At 40.1% G+C, this 17445-nt stretch overlaps 1 protein-coding gene across 19 annotated transcripts in view; it reads left to right on the forward strand.

Moving 5' to 3' along the window:
- zeb2a (zinc finger E-box binding homeobox 2a) overlaps positions 1-17445 on the forward strand; it is a 271323-nt gene that overhangs the window by 210473 nt on the left and 43405 nt on the right. For 18 of the 19 annotated variants that reach the window (XM_073911414.1, XM_073911424.1, XM_073911411.1 and 15 more), the window contains one exon: positions 242-372. In XM_073911414.1, the coding sequence (XP_073767515.1) occupies positions 249-372 (124 nt within the window). In that variant the 5' untranslated portion in view covers positions 242-248. Of the gene's footprint in view, positions 1-42; positions 373-17445 lie in introns of those variants that run through there. The other variant, XM_073911409.1, reaches the window with a different exon arrangement.

Consider the following 17445-nt stretch of genomic DNA (forward strand, 5'->3'; position numbering starts at 1 on the left):
GCGCACTCACGCGCTGCTGTCCGATCACACACAGACACACACACACTCACACACACACTTCAAAAGATCAGACGACGCGCAGGACGCTCACGGTCCCTCCAAACAAACCCTCCTGGATAACTTCATTCGGACTTCTCAGTCACTCTACCCCCAAATATCATTTGCTCTCTCCTGTGAGCGACACACATCCTCCTTCCTGCCCTGAGAGTCCAATTGTTGCCGTGTGTGTGTTGGTTGCTAGATCTTGGATGAAGGAGCGGAGCCCATGCGGACTGCTGCCATCTGACCCACTCTTATCAATGAAGCAGGAGATCATGGCGGAGGGTCCCCGGTGTAAGAGGAGAAAACAGGCCAATCCGAGGAGAAAGAACGGTAAGAAAGTGTCTCGTGTCGAAAAAACTTGTCTCCGGCTTGTTCTCGCGTCTTGAAAACACTGTTAGATTTGGGTGAGATTGTGCGTTGTCAACTGAAGCGCTGTGTACAAGAGTACGGGAAACTCAACGACAGTGTGTTTACTTGTGTGCTTCAGACAGAAGTCTGCTGATTTAAAGAGTTTTTGTTGCTGTGGAAATATTTAAGTTGTAATAGAGTAGGAGTTACAGGGAGAGTTCAGATGTGTGAGCGTCTATTATCTCACAGCACAAAACCGTTATGTGTGTGTGAGCGCGTGCGCGAACGCGTGTCTTCTGCTGGACACAACATACTGCCCTAAAATACTTTTAAATACTTGCTGAAGTTGTTTTGCGTGGTTTGTCAAACTTTTACACCTTAGAGTTGTTGTGAACTTCTGTCTTTGGTGAAGTTGTGAAAGAGTGAAGTTCTGCTGTGTGAATACAGGTTATGTCTTTAGACACTTTTCGACACTTTCCTAATTTATAAATAGTCACACGACTTATGGCTTGTTAGTCATGACTTTTGGTCTGAATCAAAATGCACAGGTAATGTCAATTGAAGCCGCGAATATTTTGGTTGGGATCCTAAATAAAAAAGACGAAAAGAAAAGTCCTGCTGCCCATAGTATTGGCCTGAGGAGCATTTAGACACAAAGAAAAACAAACTCATCCACAAACATTTTCGGACTATCACTCACGCGGTTTCGTCTTTGTTTTATTATTAATTTTTTTTTTCATAAGAGGAAAATATTCATTTTAATTTGATCAAGTTGCAATGTAATTTTTAAAAAGTTATAATTAAGCTATATTATGTAAATAAATGTAAATGTTGCTTTGGATATTTTGGGTGCAGAGGAAACACACATATTCCCGGACCCTATTATATGTTTGACCTCGATACTTTATTAAATGCGATCTATTGATTTTATGAAAATCAATGCAGCCTGTCGCGGAGTGTAGTCTGTGACATGGAATAAAGTCGATGGGTTAAAACTCTTTTTTAATACGGGCAAAAAATTAGTGAAACGGCCAAGCAGCATTTCTCTTGATTGTTATTGAAAGTCACATATCGTTGAGTTTAGGATTGTTTTCAGATTTTGTTTGAAAACATTTGCTAAGGAAAAATATAAAATGTTCTCTTCTTAAACTTTTGAGGAAAATTAAGTTTTTCTTTCCTTTTTAATGGCAGGAAACAAAATTGTAAAACTGTAAATAATGCATAACAAGCGATTGCTAAATTGAGTCTTATATGGGACATAAGTAAAAACCATTTGAATCGTCTTACCAGGCCGTTATTGCATGTATGCAAATGATGGAAAAAATACACACACATTAATAATACTGACCAGCTGGATACTTTTCAGTTGAAAATCGACACTCCTCACCCTACATATAATTAGGTTAAATTATTCAGCAGACCTTATTATTTTTTTAATGATTCATTATAATTTATTATTGACTGTATAAATTTGATTGTTTACTTTTATTGCCTTATCGACCTGAATAGACATTTTGCCCTATTTTAATGTGATACTGAATATTAAAATGACAGATTTGTTAAATAATAAACTCAAATGTATTTTATAGTTTGTAGTTTAGGTCTTCTCCTTGCAGCGCGGCCCCACCCCACTGTTTCGAGGGCCCAATGGGAGGTCACATTAGGCCCTATGTGAAACTTGATCTGCTCTCTGGCTGTAGTTGTGTTGTGGTTGTCATTTACCCTCCCACACCCCCAACCTCCCCCTTTTTTTCACAGCACGTCACATCCAGCTGTGAGGGCCAGCTTGACAAAACTGTCAGAGGCGCAAGAAGTTGTAGCGTTCTATAGATTGTCCTGGTTCTGTTGTTGTGCCACCATCTCTTTAATGACAGATCGCTGTAAGCTTGTGATAATCATGTGCATCAGTTTTTAATTATTGTCTGTTTTTCCTGTTATCGGGCATTATATGTAGTACAGCTGTCACTTTAAAATTTAAAGTTTCATTCTGTCTTTTTTTGGCTCATTTAAATTCAGTTCTAAGTGCTAAAACAAATGATCAGACGCCTTTGTACGAAGTCATTGCATTGAGTCACTGCAGTTACCAGATTAAATCACTTGTTTCTATGAAAGGAACATTGTGTGATATTTGTTCGGATGGCATAAAGAGGCTAGCAGGTTCACCAAGACAAAGCGCTAAGACAATGGCTTGTCATCGGGGCATCTCATTGGCATGCTCTTATAATCAGCAGTACCAGGGTGTCTAGTGTACTGTCTTTGGCACGTATCACACACAACCGGGCCATTGTGAATGCAGCTGCAGCAGATACCTTTCACCCCACTTCTTGAACCACTTCTTACTAAATACGCCTTTAAAAAAATATTGAATCAAATCAAATTTATTTATTCGCATATTTACAATTACAGGTCTCGCTCCCTAGAACACATGCACACACCAATCTCAAGTAGCTCTCCAGCAGTACCATCATCTATGCTGACCTGAATGCCTTTCATATCTTCTATGCCATGTTTCAGCCACCCCCTTTCCTTCTTTCTCTCTCTCTCTCTTTTTCTCTCTCTATTTTTTCCCTCACTCACTCCCTCCTCCACCACACACCCCCTCAGTAAACACCCCCGAGGGCAGAACAAAGAAAAGGAGCTCCTCTCCTCCTTCTTAATCACAATTCAGCCCTTTCACTGCCGCCAGGCCACTCTCTCGCTTTCAGCATCCCAAAGCCAGAGATGAAAAGAGCGCAAGAGAGAAAGGGAGAGTGAGCGAGTGAGGAGAGAAAAGGTGGAAATTACGAACTAGAGGTAAAGAGGTAGTGTGACATAACTTTGGTGCCTCTTTGCGATTGTTAAACTGCCTTGGTTACGCTGCCCACTCTGGTCAGCTGTCCCAGCCGAGGGACAGGGTCCTCACTAATGGCTAGATAATGTTACTGGATGCCGGTCTGGAACTATTAACGGTCTAATTGCAGACGGGGGAGAGAGAGAGAGTGAGAGAGAGAGAATAGGGAGGGACTTTGAGAGACAAAAAAAGTGACACTGATAAGGTTAGCAAGAATGGAGTGAGGGAAAACAAGTTAGCCTGTGTATACAGGAGGGGAGCAAGGGGGCAAGCAACAGATTGTTTTATGGACCCCAAAAAATATCACAAGTGCTTGAGACTACATGGCATTCATTTTTATAGTGTTGTTACAGATGATAGGTGTTAGTTGTTGATGTTGTCACATTGTAGCAAAAATTGCACCCTTAAATTTAGCTCACTCATTTAGACTCTTTTCTTTTGCTAATGTTTTGTGGCCGTTCTCATACATCTGCCATATTCAAGATAAGCCAACAACCCAGATACAGAGATAAGAGAAGCGTGATGTTGGTCCTTAGAGATCTATGGATGGGTGTTGGGACAGATGCCACTCTCAGAAGCGACACTTTCTAGCAGTCCATCGCTTTCACGAAGTGAGACAAAACATCCAGTCAGGGGCCAAACGCCTGTGCCTTTTCACTGACAGACAAGACATCCATTATTGTGTTAGCCTTTCATTCGCTTTTCCCCCTGTACCTCAATAGGTCAGGGATCACAAATGCAAATCCACAGGCATACCAAGAGAAAGAGGGAACGTAAGAATACTCAAATGCACCATGTGATATGAATTCTTAATTTTATCTGTTTCGCTCCCTCCCCCCTCGACTTTTTTTTGTTTGTAAGAAAAGGAGATTATCTGTACACCTTCATTCAAGTCCCCTCCCCTTTCAGTTGGGCCAAGCTGTGCAGGATTTAGGCCGATTTACTTCAGCAAACACCTATGGACACTGGGGAGGGGACGGACCCTGCTTGGAAAGAGGGGGTCCTTTGTTTGCTGGGGTGCAGAAGGCCTAATGCTTCACCGGGCGGCCGTATTATCGCATTAAGCTGTATGCTGGTGGCCCAGGGAGGCTGGTTAAAGCTAAAGCAGTCTGCTATCTGCCAAAGACAAGGGAACATACATTAGTGTGGAGACATGCCCCCTTTGTGTGCCTCAAACTTCTTCTCTGGACGTGTGAGATTAGATGGGTCTAGGTAGAGCAGTTGTCTCAGGAGCGTCCACACGAAGTGCATTGTGGTCAGAGTGCATGTGCCCGATTCCCACAGCAGCTTGTGATGTTTTGGAATATTTGCTAGGAGATGCTTAGATTCCTTTATACTTTGTGGCAGGAAACTGTATACCGTGGCGTAACTGGGGTGTTTTTATTCCAAGTTGAGCTACATTAAGCCCATCCCCCAGTTTTTTTCTTTCTCCAAGCTAGTGCAGAGAGCTTTATCTGACTCTGTTCTCCTAACATCTGTCACCGCTAAGAGGGACAGGAGAACACCACCGGAGGCTTCGTTAGTCCTGTGTCACTTGTGACTAACCGGAATGGGCAATTCACAGTAGTGAGTCTGTTCCCTCCTCTTTTTTTCTTGCTCTCCCACTCTCTACTAGATGATACAGCTTCAAATGCCACAGCTCTTGTTTTATGCAGACCATTGCTACGTTGGGTGTGGGTAGTTGGCCAAAGAGTGCCAAAAACACCCACTCCAGCTATGGCGCTCAAGATAGTGTGTAATGTTTCCAGAGTCAGAGGCTGCACTTTACAAGTTATCTGTTGTTGTTCAAGGTGCTCGGCCGTGGACGTGTATGTTTGCAGTTCAAGGTGACTGACAGAGTTTGTTGTGCATCTTCCCCCTAACTAACCATGTGCACATTTTCTTCATGAGTGAGTGCAGAGTAGCGTTGTGACATTTTGTGGCGCCGAATTGCCGTTAGCCTAAACAGCGAGGATTTACCAAGGTCAATAATGAGGTATGTCACTGCAGGCAGCAGAAACAACAGCGCCGGTGATAATGAATGGGACTAAGGTTGAACCCAACTGGGATGTGTGTGTATGTTGTTATGAATATGAATGTCATAAAAACTGATAATAGCTGTTTCTGATAAAAGTTGTTTTTCGTGCATTAAACTCCTCTGTTTTCACATTTTCTCAACAGTTTTAAGTCACTGTCAATCGCTCCCATAAGTCTGACTTATGTTTGCCTACACATATGGATGCTTTATCGCAAAACCCACATGCACACCGTACACACTCACATGGACATGCCCCGTTTGATTAGTGCAACACCTCCAGCAAGGTCACAGACACATGGAACAATCAATAACGGATCGGTGGATTAAGGTGTCATGACATCTGTGGGCCCAGACCTCCCATGTATGGGTGAATGCCTCTTAAAGCCCACTCTGTTGACAATGCTCCCGCCCTAATGCCAGATCTATATTACAGGCCCAAAGAGTCTGTGTCCATGGGCTGTGGCCTTGCTGCCAGTCATCTGCATTTGAAGGTTTCCTCTCTCTGAGCTGCTAGTAAAACACAGGCTGCGTCTGTCGGCGTGTATCTTTCCTTTGCTGTGATGAGGGTGGAGATGTTGGCCGGTGATACGGTGGTTAAGTAATTGGAATAGATTGCTCTCAGAGATTAGCTTGAGTGTAATGGCCTCTTTCATTCTGACCCACAGTCACAGGCACTGCTCTGAGATCAGACTAAACATGAGCGTCTATGTTAGAAGGGCCAATAGCTCTAATTACATCAGCCTTGTTATCTAAACACATACTTATTCAGTCATCCATTTGCAACTAAAACGTGAAAGTGAAATGACTGGCATTAGGCTCTGACATCTTGCTATCACACAGATGTAGATTCCAAAGTGTGAAAGGGTGGTATGTGGTATTCCCAGCACTTGCTCGGGTCAGAGGGGCTGCGGGCACTGTCATAAGCAAATGTCAACCTGCTACCTCAGGAAATAAACAGTAGTGAGGAATTAGTCCTGACAGCATTCTCTCGGTGCCTCTCCTTTGACAGAGAGACTGCGTTTGTAGCACCTCACTCCTCATCGCCCCTCGAACCTGTCGTTTATTCCATTATCTGAAATGAGGTTTTGAAAACAGTCAACAAACTCTGCCTTCTCCATTTTACTGCTTCTCCAACGGTCCACCAGCAGGACTCTCATGTGAGATTACAGGGCATAGCTTTTTTTTGAGGGTTGCAGATCTAGCAATTAAAGTAATGAGGAGACTGTCCGCTCACAGAAGCCAAGGCCTCAGTGTAGTGCTGACTTGCTGCCTTTCAAGTCGATAACTCCTGGCCCACAACCTCGGGCAAGGCATGCCTGCTCCTTATCAGGGAGGATGTCCTGTGCTTTACATTCCTGGGCTAAATGATCCTCTTCCTTAGTGTAAGCGCTAGCACTCAGGAGAATTGGATCTGATGGCCCCGTCAAAGCAGCCTCTGGACGCTACAAATGAGCACAGACTAGCTCTTCTTTTTGAATTTATTCATGATAGGGACCACAAGGTGCTCAATTGCCTACAAAGTAAAATGTATTTAAGAATACTTGTGCTGTTTTAGTCATAGTTTAAATTTGGGAACTTCAAAGCTAGCTGGGTTTGGTCTGTTTCTACTTGACATTGGCTGTGAAGTGTTGAAGTTGTCAATTACTTGACTGAATGATGCTAGATTTCCTTATATTGATGTACAAGCTGCCCTGAGGGTCTACTGTAACTGAATGATGTCAGACCTTAATTGTGTTCCAATTGCTAGGCAGTAGCGGGATTGAATTGCCATGTGTGCCACAGATCCAGATGGTACAACTGAACCCACCTTTTCAGGCTGGCAAAATCACAGGTCTTAATGCCATTGGCTTTTCAAGTTTTACAATTGGCCAGGCCTCGTTATTACCAGCGGCGGCCTCTTTGGCGAGACTGCCATAAAGAAAGTGTTCCTCAGCAATTAAAGCTAATGAAATATTCATGTGTGGCACCTTCCTTAGCCATCCTCGCAAATGAGCAAGCCATGCCACCCCCCCTTCTAAGCAACTCCCAGCTTTATTATGGTGGTAGCCTGGCATGTCTGCAATTAGTGCGCTGTCTAGCAGCGCTGGCTGAGTATGGCGGGTAGTGATTGGAGGAGAGGGGAGGGGAGTGTTGGAGATGTCGAAGGAGTCATGTGATGCTTAGAAAAGGTACACAGGAAATGAAATAGGGGAAGAACTGAACAAGGCATTTGTAACGCGAGGGTGGCACCGCCTGCTGATTCACTTCACACACCAGCTTTTGTGCAAACATGCAGGGAGGCAAGGATAGTGATACTTGTATTGAGGTTCGAGGTGTGAGACGGAGAGTTATTACATGTTGTGTGAAAAGTACTTATTGATGTCGCAAAGCCTATTTTACCATTATACAATGTCCTCCATGTGTATGCAAAGTTTGTAGTATTATATAACAGAAATTCAACTTGTCACATTGCATCAGAAACAGGACACAGCACAAAAAACACAGCTGTTGATGCACTAGTTTACCTCTTACTCTCTTGGGCACATACACACTTAAAGTTTTTTTTTCTCTTTTTCTTTTTTCTCAAATGTCACACATAAAGACAGATGGACATGGGTAGCCATGAAATGCTGTTTTGTTAAACTGAAGACAAAAGTGGGAGGAAAAACGAAACAATTCTTTTATCTGACAAATCAAATTATTACCTGTGAATCGTTCATTTAAATAACACACCATTTGCTAGTTGTTATGGCAGTTGAGACTAGTTTAAATCCTTTTTTCATGGCAAATTGAATTTTAAATTTGCATTAACTAAAGACTTTACCCATCTCCACATCAACCTGGAGAGGCCTTTGTCACTTTATGAGGTTTTTGCTTTGCCAGCGAGCCTTTTGCATCTCAATGAAGTGCCGTACCCTCTCCTCCCTCATTCCCACGCAATGAGGCCCTATCCATGGTGCACCTTTCCTTAGCGCTCTGTGAGAAGTCCCGTGCATCCTCTAAACAGGCTGGCCCTGCCGTGTTTACTGTGGGATTAGGGGGGTGAAGGGGGCGGCTGCGCGAGGGTCCGGGGGCAGCTGAGGAAGAGGTAGCCATGGGAAGGGCCCCCCAAAGGCATGGAATGCCGGTGAGGTCAGCAGGGGTTGGTGCGGGGGGAACCAAAGAAGCTCTCCGGGGATGGAGCAGGTGCTTTTGTGTAGTCCGTCAGGCATCAAAGACGTGACGAGGCTGAAAAGGTTAGTGCTGGCGCTGCAAAGCGAACCCCCCCCACCCCCCCACACACATACTTTTTTTGGCTCCGTACTTGTGAGAGTGGGTGCAGGAGTGAAAGTGAAGACTGGCTCCCATGCTCTGGTGTTCAGAGGTCACTTTTTGTACCTGAATGGGCTCCAAAGGAAGAGAGGTCCATGGCAAATGCTCAAAGTAAAGTTTTCCGCTCTGTTTGCAGGCCTGTCATCACAAATGCGCTTCATTTGGACACATGGGGGCCTGAAAGTCTCATCAGTCACTAATTCAAAAGCACATTCATCATACCTGTGTTACCTAAATGTTTAGTTAACCGATGTCCAGTAAACACGTTAGGCTGCACAATATTTTGCAAGCTTTCAAATAACTTATTTGTTTATGTTAGCAGAACATATATATGTTATCAAAATTATTATTATTATCATGTACTGCAAAGTGAATAATGTTTTAAAGTAAGTTACTTATAGTAAGGATAGTCTTTCAAATGACTTTTTTTTCTTCAGTTTTGAGGCCTGTCATTTCTTTGACATGGCACTGGGTCAAAAAGCCCAGTCAGGCATAATGCTGAGGGGTCTTTACAGCCTAGCGACAAATTGTCTTGCCTCTCTCTGCACTTGACGTCCCAGCCTCACCCAATCAGTGCACCTCATGTCTTTTTTCCTCTCTGTTAGGATGGGCAAAAACAGGAGGAGGAGGTGAGGTGAGGAAGCAGGGGGGCGGTGGGTTTCAGTTGTTGCAGGTTGCGTCATGGGACCCGCGGTGTCCCCTTTTGTGCAGCACGTCAAATGTGGTTAACATGCGGCCATTTATCTGCAAAGCCCCCTGGGTGTACAATGGCCTGGCTGTGTGTGTGTGTATGCAGAGGGGGAGGAAATGGTAGAGCGGTGGGCTTAGCATCGGAGCGTTCCCATTCTCTTTCCCTGTCGCTGTCACCTCCCCTCCTCCCCTCATTTCTCCTCTTGGCTGCACACAACCCCTCAGTCATTGTTTCGTTCTTTTTTATTTCTCTCCCCCGGGGTGCTGTGTGGAGCGACTAGGTCAGGCGGCATCTGACAAGGTGCTTCAGAATGTTGTGAGCTCCCGTGAGACGGATTGTTCTCCGCAAACGCAGTGTAAACCGCCAGGGTGAGAAAAAGAAGGTGCGCTTTAATTCCCAAGAGCACCTAGCGTTTTCTGCAGAGTCAGATCCAAAAGGTGTTCACTTTTGCTTAGTCATCCTTCAAGAATATTTATATCTGCAATGTGAAATGCTCCTCAGACCATGATGTCCTTTAAGGGTCTTCAAAACAAAATCATAGCCAGTCAGACAGTTATGGCTCTTTTGATAGCCTAGTTTGTTTTGCCTGAGCTAAGCCTCCTTTTCAGCACTTCTGTGCCAATAGAAGTGGCATGCATGCATTTCACAGGTAACAAGATTACTCAGACCGGTGATTGACTCATTTGCCAAGGGAGCTGTTCAAATAACCACACAGAAGCTCAGTGTGAGATTTGTCAATAATATTTCTTCAGATGTGATGCAGTCAATAGAAATGTATAGCATCAGTTGTGACGAACACCTTTGACTGTTTGCGCACTTCACCCCTAGAGAGAGCAGATGCAACAGGGTCAAGGGCCAGTGTAATGACAAATGATGTGAGAAGGGGACTCAACTCTATTTTTCCACATCAGACTTATTTTTTGTGTGTGTGTGTGGCCACTGATCTATTTTCGGGAAAAAGACTATAATTGCACACTGATTGACTGTTTTTCATAATCTCAAAAATTCTTTGCTTGACAGAACAGCACAGAATAGAGATGAAATAGGTGGAACTGAATTGCTGTTTGCTGAGATATTTGTTGTTGAAAAGCCAGCTCATTTTAAGTTGGACGAGTCACTGCTTCAGACATTGTATTTGTACATGTTGTTTTCCTTAGAATGGGTGGTTACTGTCCCTGGAGGCGAAGAGCTCTGAGAAGCCACAGAGAGCACTACCATTTTCATTTTCCATGTTCTCCCTAAAAATACACCACAGTACATCCCTGCATTTTTGCGGCGGGCGCTGTGAACCAAGTCCTGTTGGTTAGATTTTTGTGTTTAAATCCCATGTCATGTAAGGGCAGCTGAAGTCTTCGGGACCGGCCAATAACTTCTCATTTCATGTGATTCAAGGAAGAGTAGTTTACATTAGCAGAGCCAACAAAAACCGAGTGCTAAAAATGTTCCAGGAACCAAGCAAATGACCGTGAACGTTATCTATAAATTTGTCTACACAATCTATTTACCCTTATTCACTTGTTGCTGCTTTTCACCTCCATTTTCCTTTCTTTCAGCTAAGCATACTGTCAACACCGCATTTGCGTCGCATAAACAGTTCCCAAGCCAGCCCTACATTTAGTTCCCATGACTCCAGGGGCGAATGTCTTTGGACGGACTTTCTTATTGTGAGTCTGAGTTGACTAACACAGAATAGTCTGAGGTGAGAAGGAAACATGTGTTTTCGAGCTGCTCGGTTACAAATATTTGCTTGAAAGCAGCTTGTTTGGCCAAAAGCTGCAGCTTTATGTTTGAAACAGTTACTCATTCATAATGTTCCTCAACATAAGATGTGGCATAAAACAGTCATACCACATGAGATAACTACAGTTAAATGTTTGAGGGAAACAGCGTGCTCCAGCTGTCTGTTGCTACTCGACTGACGGCAATCAGCAGCGAGCTGTTGACACACGGCCATCTGTAAACATTTAAAAGGATGAGTTTGCTTACAGTCTCTCCCTTTTAATTAAAGACCCGGGATGGCGCCCACCCTTTTCCACAGGTTATGTGATAACTGCACCTCTCTGTGAAGAATGAGAAGGTCTGCTGACGTCTTCTCCAAAACACTCAAGGGTGGAGATTCAGCCGTGTCCTAAATTAGGCATTCTGACATGAGCCATTACAGTACACGGGGAACTTCCTGTTGCATTGATTTGAACTTGGCTCTTTTGATATACTGTTCATCCAAAATGAACCAAAGCAAATTGGATAAAATATCAGCATCTTTTAAAATGATGCACTTTGCATCTTATGATCGCGCAAAAGTAGACATGTTGTCTGCTAGGGCTGTAATAAGTGTCTTGTGTATGTGTTACTATACACGATGAGTCGTTTGTTTATGGCAGTCACTGCTGAAATTGATGGAACAGCTCTTTCTGTCTGGCAACCAAGGATGCAGATAAACAAATAAACAATGTGGGGTTAGACAGGAGACGGGATGGACTGGATGGGATGGGAGGTGGAGGAAGTGGGCAGTCAAGACGCATTGAAGAATCTTTCTGGGGCAACCAGTTCACCTGAAACTAATGCCCTCGCAGACACTCTCCCTTATGCAGGGCCTAATGAGTGTGAGGTTGGCGTGGGAAAGAAAACGCGGAGGCACAAATAGGTGACCCACTAGGCCAGGGTGGGGGTCATACCTCTTGTCTAAGGGGGTCTTTTGTTTGCATGTCTGAGACATGGGAATTAGTGAGACCATAGTGTTGTGGGTTATGTCTGGTTTGTTATGAACAGCTTGAGGGAAGGCATATAACCCACAGATTAACAGTATATAATCCACGTGATGTATGTTACCAATAAATACTCTTAAGCAATACACAGTATTCAAATTGTTCTTCATCATTATGTTGATCAGATCACTTCATCGACAATGTATTATATACATAGATATCGCTTTTTTTTTGGGGATGTACACTATATAGTGTACTGACCACTGTACTGTCTGTCATATATTCAACTCTTTAATCTTTCTGATTTTGATTATAATCTAATAATGCAAAGCTGTTTGGGAATGATACTGTGAAAAGCACTATACAAATAAACTGGGAATGAATTTAATTCAGTAAAGAATGTTACATATTCATGGTTTAGTTTTGTTAGAGCATTAAGTGTTCACTTGAGCAAGAAATTGTGTGTTTTCCTAACTCATCCGTTTGTTATGTTTTTATATAATGAGTTGTTTGTGCAAGAAAACATTACATCTTTCAATACTGTGAACATGTCAGAGGCAGAAGTCAAACTGAGGTAGACTGTATTAGTTCATATTGACCATGCCAATCACATGGTGAAATCTGTCAACTGGAAATCTAGGTTAAATGCAAATTGATTCAAGCAATACCAGACAGTAATTAACATGTTAGTTGTGTGTACGTGCACTAGACCAGAAGGTCATTCATTAAGATCTGGTTATGTCTACAGTTACTATTGAAACCGATTGAAGGAAAAGTAATTATTTTTTTTCGAACAGTCCCTGGAGCAAGAGCCAAACCTGTCAGGAAATGTTTTCATGTGATGTGAGAGAGGAGGACAATGTATCTGTCAACCTACAATCTAAATAAGTCATATGTGAACCAGGACCACAAACCCAGTAATAAGGGTCAATTATTTAGAATTTTTAATTTATGCATTATCTAAGTAAAATTTTCCATTCATATATGTTTTGGAATATGGCAATATTTGTCTGATATACAAAACAAAAGTCTAAATACTGTGAAAATCCCCTTTTAAATTAAGTTAGCATTTTAATGCATACCACCAACCAAACATTAGGTGTTGGTATAGTTAGAATAGGATATTTGCTAATTATCATTATGGAACATCATCTTTAACTAATATTCTAATGACGTTTGGCACATACAACATATTTTCAGTTGCTTTATACCAATGTAACATATTTCCAGGGTCACATATGTTATATTGCCTTGGAAATGAAGATTACTATTATACAATGGTAACAAAGTGTTTGAAAATAATATAATGTAAAAATTATGGATATCCCGATCAGATTGATACCCTTGATTCATTTGATTTTGAGTGTCTACCGATGCAGAAACCTGATCCGATATTTCTATAACACATAAAAAGAATAAAGTAGAGCGAAGAAACAGATCCAGGATGCTCCTTATGTTTTATTTAATTCACCTTATATTAACATTCAACAACTCTTCTGTGAGGTAGCTTGAACAATCAAGTAATAAATAACATAAATTCTTCACTTTTGGACTCTAGTGCAACAGTAAATCTAAAATAATCTAATATAAAAACAAGCATCTCAACTTAAAATACCCAGCAGGCAATCCCAAGTTTACATATCTTACAGTTTGCTGTGGCAATGTTGTCTTCATCAACAATACCTCCAAACCCGCAGACCTACACGCGCTTTTAGCTTTAAACTGATTTTGTGTTCTACTTTGCAGGAATTTAACCAATATTGTCTCTGTAACAAAGTGATGTCATGCTGCAGGCGTTGCTCTTTCTGTGTGAAATAGGGTTAACTCTGTGTCTCCGCATAACGATAGATGTATAACTATAGATGTGTAACTATAGATGTGTTAAAAAAAAAATGGACATTATATATATATATATATGGTTCACATATGACTTATTTTGATCGTCCGATTCCAATCAAGTCTAAAACTACGTGATTGGATTTGGACATCCCTAATAAAAAATATATATAAGTAAAAATATGCACATAAATGAATACAAAATAAACTTTAAATATATTTACAAAATTAATAATAATTTAGTTAATTTCAGTTTTTAAAATCTGTGTACTAATTCTTTATTTCTCCTTTTTTTTTCTCGGTGCTGTTGATCATCTCATCTGTTCATCGACACAGGTAAGAACATCTTTATCTAAATGCACATTTCCCACAAGCTGAAAGTCAGTGTTTTTGTTGTCTACAGCTTTGCACTTCCTCTTTACTGTGTTTCCTCTGCTGCTCCGTTACAAAGTCACAACTGCAATAGAGTTTGCTAATTATTTGACTCATCCTTGATAAGCAGCCTCACCACTCTTCAGTTCCTTGTGAAGTCTATATTGCACATCCAGCTGTTTGTACATGATAATTATCTCTGCTTGTGTGGAGCTATGTTGTCTATTATTAGATGTTTACCAGCATAAAGTTCCCTCTTCTTCTAAGTTGGAAATGTAACAAGCAGGAAATCGTTTGTTTCTTTATTCTTAATTTTAATCACTGGCTGTGGTTTGAGTCCAATAGAAGCTTCCGTAAACATATATATAAATAAATAATGCTCTAAACAAACAAACTTTGAGTGTTTATTGGACACACCATGAGCATAATTTATCTTAGTCTGCTAGCTTTCAGTTATAAGTATAGGATTTCTTTATTTTTCTCAAAGTAGATTTCTCTCAAGTGGAAATATCTGTCTTTTTCTATATAAGGGACATAACATTATGAAACATGAAGTTGCTTTTCACAGAATGATTAATATTAAACCATTCTAATAAAAGCTGTATGGTTTCACAGTCCCCTTAAAGCGAGGCAACAATATCTCTTTCCACCTGGGGAAATGAATAAATCCCGTTTCCCAACTGTGCAAAATCTGTTCTTTAATGTGCAGCGCAGCCTAGCCTGCATCATGTGGGTGGGCCTGTGTTCTTCCCACTAAAATTCTAGGATAGTTCTCTCTCTTTTTTTCCCTTATTTGCCTGGCTGAGAAATGCATTCCCTCGCCAAGCTTTGGAACCAATGAAAAGGTGTCCCCAAGGAAGCTGGGAATGATCTGCAAAATATAACCCAGAACTTAGAGTTGCTGCGGAAAAATTAGTTAAACTGTTCTGATTTAATGATATAGTTTTGTCTTTGCTTTTTTCACAGATCTTTTTTAAATAAACTTTTTTGTTCTACTTTGAGGGATATAAATTAAAGAATTTATTATGTTCAATATTTTTTTTAGAACTTAGATAATAGAAAAAATAAAAATGCCTGTGCATATTTTTTATTCCCAAGTGTACACTACCGGTAAAAAGTTTGGGTTCAGTATGATTTAAAAATGTTTTAAAATAAGCTTATCCTGCTGCATTTATTTAATCAAAAATACAGTACAAATTGTAAAATGATGTTATTGCACTATAAAATAACAGTTTAAAAGTTGTTTATAATTTAACTTAATCATTTATTCCAGTGATTTTAAAGATGATTCTTCAGCTTCATTACTTCAGTCTTCAGAGTCACAAGATGCTTTAGAAATCACAATTTATATTATCTTTAATATTTAATATTTAATATTTAATATTAAATATTTAATTATTATTATTATTATTATTATTATTATTATTATTATTATTATTATTATTATTATTATTATTATTATTATTATTATTATTATTGGTAACAGTAATAAAAGCAACGTACTGGGTTCGGGACATCATTTACTTCTGCATTCTTTAAATTTTAGAGTTTCATATTGGCCCAATATCCTCATAAGTGGTTCCGTTCTCTCATCAGTTGGAATAAAATAACTTTTGCATAGATTATGATAGAAACATCTTTCTTTTTTTTCTATGATTACTAACATGTGCATGAACCAACAATATTAATTGCAGCAACCTAGACCACACAGAACCTATAAGGAACACTTTTAAATTTGAGTTTACAAAAAAAAAAAAAAAAAAAATTTGGAGGGGTTTATTATAACACAGATAACACATACAATTATTTTAATCACTTCCGACAGTTTTTTTTATTAAAACTTAAAGGTTTTTATGATACCAAACTTTTGAATTTACACCTCTGCATGTGGATTTGGGAAGCTTTTTAATTTGGACAGGCAAAATCCAGGCAGACACCCCAAAATAGCACTGGACTTTAAAAAAACAGTAATCACCCCAAACTTTTGACCGGTGTATGTATTTTTTGTTTAAGGTCTGATCAAATTTTTATGTTTAGTAAGTATAGTAGTAGTTGGGTTTAGGTATTAGGTAGAATTAGAAATGTAGATTTTTAAGCACTAATAACTATAACTGATATCTCATTATTAGACAGGTATAAATCTGGGCTCAATAGGGGGTGTTGGTACTAAAGTGTTGCCTTAAATTCCTAATTTTAAATTAAGACGATGCAATATCAGTTTATAAAATAGATATGAACCAATTATAGTTAACTAAATATAATATAATATAATATAATATAATATAATATAATATAATATAATATAATATAATATAATATAATATAATATAATATAATATAATATAATATAATTCTTACATGCAATTAAATATTTTGCTGTAAATGTTTGCTGTTTATTTATTTATTCATTTATTTATTTTAAATGGCCTGCCAAGAGAATTACCAAATAAGACCAACTTTTAGTTCAACAAATAATGCTATAGTTGCTTGAGTGAGTCTTGTGTGTGTTTGTATGTTAATTAGATCAAAATTGCTCCTGGCATTGTGCAGCACAAGGAACACAGAAGTGACCACAAGATGAAACGCAACACACACAAAGCAGAGATATCAAATATTCAATTGCGTATATACTTAGAACATGCATACTTAGACAGATGATGACTGTACGCAAAAATCATACTCAGATGTAACTGTGCCTATACATGTGCTTACAGTGTCACACGTTTCGCAAAGTGTCATTTTTGAAGCTGTCTCTCTTCACCTATTACTTTTTTTTGGTTCTTGAGGGTATGACTGTTCCACACCTATACCACAAAAGCTGACAGTGAAGGCTATTTTGAAAAGTGAGCTGATACAACAAAACTTACCGTGTAAAGTGACATGCAAGTGCTTCCTACATCCATGTGTTGAGTGTTTAACAGACCTCTTGTAGGATTGTGGCTGAAGAAAAACAGGACGAGTGTTTAGGGGGAGTAAAATGTGGAAATGCGCAGAGAGTGAGTGAGTGCGTATTCGCGAGGATGGGTGTGTGAATTACAGAGAGCATTTGCAGATAAAAGCTGTAACTCATTCTGTCTTTCAGCAACACTTCTATTTCAGATACGATAATGTCCTCGCACCGATCCCTATTTCTGCTGCACTATCAAGACTCTTAAAAGCGACTAGTGCTCTTAGAACTATTCTAAGCAAAACAGCTCGAGCATTTCGAGAAGTCCTGTTTTAAGTGGCAAATTGTTTTCCCACAATAGAAGCAGGCAATTGCTAATTGGAGCCTATAGTCAAATTGACCGAGGACTGATTGGGAAAGAAAGAC

Source organism: Danio rerio, chromosome 9 (assembly GCF_049306965.1).
Source record: "Danio rerio strain Tuebingen ecotype United States chromosome 9, GRCz12tu, whole genome shotgun sequence".
Taxonomy (NCBI): domain Eukaryota; kingdom Metazoa; phylum Chordata; class Actinopteri; order Cypriniformes; family Danionidae; genus Danio; species Danio rerio.